The sequence below is a fragment of the Bos indicus genome, chromosome 9 (assembly GCF_029378745.1).
Source record: "Bos indicus isolate NIAB-ARS_2022 breed Sahiwal x Tharparkar chromosome 9, NIAB-ARS_B.indTharparkar_mat_pri_1.0, whole genome shotgun sequence".
Lineage (NCBI taxonomy): Eukaryota > Metazoa > Chordata > Mammalia > Artiodactyla > Bovidae > Bos > Bos indicus.
The window spans coordinates 51,160,083-51,165,272 of NC_091768.1; the positions used below are offsets into that span (position 1 = coordinate 51,160,083).

The 5,190-nt window shown below is 50.0% G+C and overlaps 1 protein-coding gene across 1 annotated transcript; it reads right to left on the reverse strand.

Moving 5' to 3' along the window:
• Positions 1-226: 226 nt before the first annotated feature.
• Positions 227-4,555, reverse strand: POU3F2 (POU class 3 homeobox 2). The gene has a single exon (XM_070796046.1). The coding sequence runs from the start codon at positions 4,381-4,383 to the stop codon at positions 3,067-3,069; it is 1,317 nt and encodes a 438-aa protein (XP_070652147.1). The 5' UTR covers positions 4,384-4,555; the 3' UTR covers positions 227-3,066.
• Positions 4,556-5,190: the final 635 nt, after the last annotated feature.

Here is a 5,190-nt window from a genome sequence, read left to right on the forward strand (position 1 = left end):
AGGAAGATGCAGGGACACTGCAGATATATCAGAGGACAAATATCTCTTTGTCAGACCATGAAATGGAAACAAATTGAAGCTCAAACCCAGGGACCATTTCAATGAAATGCTACAGGCATAGTAACTGCAAGGTTTGGGACCGATAGTTTTTGCAAAGAAAAGTGAACCAGAAGAGTAATTGCTCTTAAAAAAAAAAAAAGCTCCTGAAAGTTATAAACATGAAATCTGGCAGTATATGCATAAAATTTATTCCAAAACTTTATGAAGTATAAAGGAAGGGAAGTGTTTACACACAACTCAACTCAGTCAGTATAAGGTCTAGGGTTTTCCCCCCTTAAAACTTGGCACTATTTTTAAAATAAAATAAAGATATTTCAATAATTAGAACAAACTACGAAGGTATTGTGCATTTCTGTTTTATGTAGATAATAAAATATTACTTTAACATAAATATATAAGGATCTCTGCGTTTTTATTTTCCCCACAAGCACAACCAAATGTACCAAAACAAAGTATTTTTAAAGAGACTGAACAAAAAAAAATTACATCCCATATAGATTTTGCTTACCTACTCATTTAAAGCTACAGAAAAACAGTTTCCAGAACCTTTTTGCTTTAAAAGAAATAAATATACATTGAGGCAGGCCACTTAAAAATGATATGAAAATATTTCCCTGGGTAGCATTTAAAAAAAAGAAAATAGACAAAGAAACATTTAAACTATTTCTGCATTTCAAAAGACAGATATTAAACATATATACATAGTGGTAAGGTTCAGTGGTAACTTTCATCTTAGTAAACCTATGAGAGTTAGAGGCTACAGACACATCCCCTGAACTCCAGCTTCTGACCTTACCCACTTGGTAATAAGAATTTGAAAATTCATTTCCTCCCTTTACCATTGGCTCTATGCCCTGCTCTGGATTGCTTCTCTAAAGGCCAGTTCCCACACCTCAGGAACAGGCGGCATGATGCACCCCCAAGGAGCTCCATGCCCATCTCCTTGAGACCTTCACTGGGGGAAATGAAATACAGGCAAATAAATATGCCCATTTATAAGCCATCATTTATCTTGCAAAAACACTGAAAATGAAACAATCACAGGTGTTTGAAAAGACAATATAAAGCATAGTTCCTAAAACCTTAACTACTAATTGCAATGCTAATTTGATGCTGAACCATCATTTTCTGGTAGTGAGAATTTAATTTTTTAAAATAAAAATTTGTCTAAGACCTAACCAGGAAAAAAAGCCCCAAACTTTTAAGGTGAATACAAAGTATTTTCCCTTTTAGCGCCCTTTTGTGCTGATTATTATTTAATATTTTAACTGATCACAGTTTAATGGTATTTATTTTCAGTAAAGTTACAAGTTTTTTTTTTTTTCCCCCACTTAAACTTCTCAGTAGAGTCTTTTGTTAAGGGAGTCAACCGTTTTCCATCAAGATAAGGTCAAAAAAAAAAAAAAAAAAACGCACTTAAAACTGTTAACAAAGGGAGAGTAGGAAGGATTGAAAATAACATTGTTTTCCTATACTTCATTTGGCTTCTTTAGTAAAAGAGGGGGGAAAGCTGTCCAAGTCAAACTGGTATGTTCTGTAATAAATTACATACGAATAGGGTGTGGGACCTTATATATGATTTGATAAACAAATGAGCTAGTGAAGACAAAAGTCAGCCTAGAGTGGAGATATTCTCTGTAGGCATGTGGGTATTTTGTGTGCTAAGAATCATAGTCTATGCATACACCATTAAGTTCCCAGATTATTTTATGTTAAAAAAAAAAAAAAGCTATTAGAGGAACAAAGTTTAACTGCTGCTGTCAGCACAAATAATTCCTCATAATTAAGTTATTAAAACTGAAGGCAAACAACTGAGCGGTGGTGTCTGAAGATATATATTTCCCTTGTTCCTTTCAAGGTGCCACTTTCCTTCTGTTGGACAACTCTGAAAATATATTTAACCTCGGCATTTCCTCTGAGCTCTTTCACAATGGGCCCCGCCTGATAAAATGAAGCAATCAGTCACTCACTATCGATTTCGCTTTTTCTCCCCTCCACAACCTCCCCCAGAAACACTGCCTGAAAATGAAGTTTACTTTGTGGCTGGTCACCGAAACCAATGCTTCACTTTCATTTTTGTATTCCAAACAGGATTCTTGCCTTGGATAAAGCGGGTAGAACATGCCCATTTCCTGAAAGCAGAGAATTGTTTATTTTGTATGAAGACGATCGGGTTTGCTTTGGTAAAAGGAGCAAATAAACGTTATCCTAATGTAAGGAGATGGGATCTGAAGGTAACCAAAGTTCACAAACAGTAGGAATAAGGAGGGGCAACACAAGAGCATTAGAAATGGAGAGTGGCCAAAAGCTGGCTTCAACTCTCTCCCAGAAATCAAACCAAACCCAACCCGGCAATTTCAAAATTAACGGTGGGAGAAAGAAAAAACATGCTCGTGACTTTGTTCATGTAAACTTCAATTTTCCTGCAGTGCAAATTTATGTGGTTAAGTTTTGCCTACATCAAAGAACGTGTGTATTTTTCCCTCTTTCCTGATGGGGATCCACATTGAATAAACACAGCAGCATGTGCCAACACCGAGCATCAGGAGCTGTGTTTTGTATTTACTACGGTTTGGTGGAATTTTTTCTTTTTGGTAATTTATTTAGTTTTGCCAGGTATTTAACTCAGTGTTCGCCATCTCTCTCTTTCTCTTTCTCTCTCTCTCTCTCTCTCACACACACACACACACACACACACACACACACACACACACACACACACACACATACTCTGCTCACTCTCTCTAGGAGACACTCCACTCCATTGCCTGGGTACTAGTCTGTAAAGGTCAAAACATCATTACACCTGCTACCGTTTAAAGGATAGTCCAGTGCCTTAGTTGTTTTCCTTATTATTATTTTTTTTCTTTTTAAGGGACGGGGAAATAATAATTAAAAAGAAAATAACAATCAGAAGTTAGAGAGGGAACAAGGGGGTCGGGAAAGGGCCGCGGACCAAAGGGGAGGGGGAGCCCCGCGCTCTGCCCCTCCCCCTCCCGCTCGAGTTCACTGGACGGGTGTCTGCACCCCATGGTGTGGTGGCGTGTCCCTACTCCCCCCGTACACATCCTCGGCGCCCGGCAGAGTCCCTCCGGGAGGGGTCATCCTTTTCTCTTTCTGTCTCCTGTTACAAAACCAAACTCTCACCACCTCCTTCTCCAGCTGTAAGCTGTCCGCGAGGGAGGTGATCTCCTGGGCCGAGGGCTTGGGGCATTTGAGGAAATGGCTCTCCAGAGCCCCCTTGACGCTCACCTCGATGGAGGTCCGCTTTTTCCTCTTGCGCCCCTGCGCTGCGATCTTGTCTATGCTCGTGGGGCTGCCCGAGGACGAGTCCGCCTCCTCCAACCACTTGTTCAACAAAGGCTTCAGCTTGCACATGTTCTTGAAGCTCAGCTGCAGGGCCTCAAACCTGCAGATGGTGGTCTGCGAGAACACGTTGCCGTACAGGGTGCCCAGCGCCAGCCCCACGTCCGCTTGGGTAAATCCCAGTTTGATCCGCCGCTGCTTGAACTGCTTGGCAAACTGCTCCAGGTCATCCGAGGTCGGCGTGTCCTCATCCGAGTGCGGGTCGTGGTGCGCGCCCGGGTGGCCAGGCGGGCCCTGCGGGGGCGGCGGGGGCGGTGGCTGCTGGTGCGCGTGCGAGTGCGGGTGCGGGTGGTGGTCCGCGTGGTGCGGTTCGTCGTGCGCGTCCCGCAGGCCGTGGTGGTGCAGCCCCGCCGGCTGCCCGCCGGCGCCCAGCATGCCGTTCACGGTGAAGCTGGGCTGCGAGTAGAGCAAGCCGCCGTTGGACGCTCCCATGGAGGGCGGAAGGTGCGCCGCAGCCGCTGCGCTCCGCCATGCCCCGGGCCCCGGGTGGTGGTTGGCGGCGTGGTGCACCAGATGCGGTGGCCGCTGCTGCTGCTGTTGCTGCTGCTGCTGCTGCTGTTGTTGTTGCTGCTGCTGCTGCTGCTGCAGGGTACCCGGCCCATGCAGCTCGTCGCCTCGGCCCCCCTGCTGTACCACCACCGAGGGCTTGATGTCCGGCTGGCCCAGGGGGCTGGTGGACCAGGGGGAGCCGTCGCCGCCGCCCCCGCCGCCACCCCCGCCCCCGCCGCCGCCGCCACCGCCCCCGCCGCCGCCGCCGTGGGACAGCGCGGTGATCCACTGGTGAGCGTGGCTGAGCGGGTGCCCGTTGCTCTGCAGCGCGCCGTAGTCGCCCTGCACCAGGCTCTGCGCCTCGCGGTAGCCCCCCGCGCCCTGCTGCATGCCGCCCGGCGGCTCGGTGTGCACGATGGAGGCGCTGGAGGTGAGCAGGCTGTAGTGGTTAGACGCTGCGGTCGCCATGACTCTCGGAGCCGGACTGAGCGCTCCGGTTAAAGGAGCCGCGCATTTGACAGTTACTTTTTCGCCTCGGGCTCCTCTCCTCGCTCGCTTTCCGTCTCTCTCCTCTCTCTCTCTCCCAGCCAGCAGGCAGCTCCGACGCCCGCTCCGACGCCTTCTGTGGCTGCTCCTGCTATTACTGCCGCCGCCGCCGCCTCCCGCCCGCCCGCCCTCGCTCTCTTTCTCCTCCTCTCCCTCCTTGCTCTCGCTCACTCTCCGACTAGCTCAGCGCTCCCCCCTCTCCCTGCTCTCTCCAGCTCTCTCCCGCTCTCTTGGCAGCGCCAGCTCGCAGCGGCACGCGCCTGGGCCCCGCCCCCTCCACCCCCTCCCATTGGCTCCGCGCCCTTTGATTTACGTGGATACCGCTAGCAACCTCCCAGGCCGGCGCCACTGATTGGCGCAGAGATGCCCCCTCCTCCGCTCCCCCCCCCCCCACCCCGGGCGCGGAGTCCTTTTAGCTGTTCTCTGATCCCCACCCCCCTCCACCCCGGCCCCATTCAGATTCTCAGAGTTCTCACCTCCCCTTCTCCCCCACCCCCGGCCTCCTCCGACCCTCTAGGATGGGCCCGCCCCCCATCTGTCTCCCAAGCAGACGCGCCTGGCGGTCCGGGCGGAGAAGTGGCGGGGGGCGGGGGCGCCCCGGCCCTCTGTCGACCACAGCCACTTGCAAGACTTGGGTGGCGGTGGGGGGGCGGGGTGTCGGTCCACCTTCTCCTCCCAATAGGGCGGGAGAAGGAGTGAAGAAAGAGGAAGAGAAAGGCTGAGTCCCCA

Excerpts from the sequence above, each read along its gene's own strand:
- POU3F2 (XM_070796046.1), bottom strand. The coding sequence starts at position 4,383 with ATGGCGACCGCAGCGTCTAACCACTACAGCCTGCTCACCTCCAGCGCC.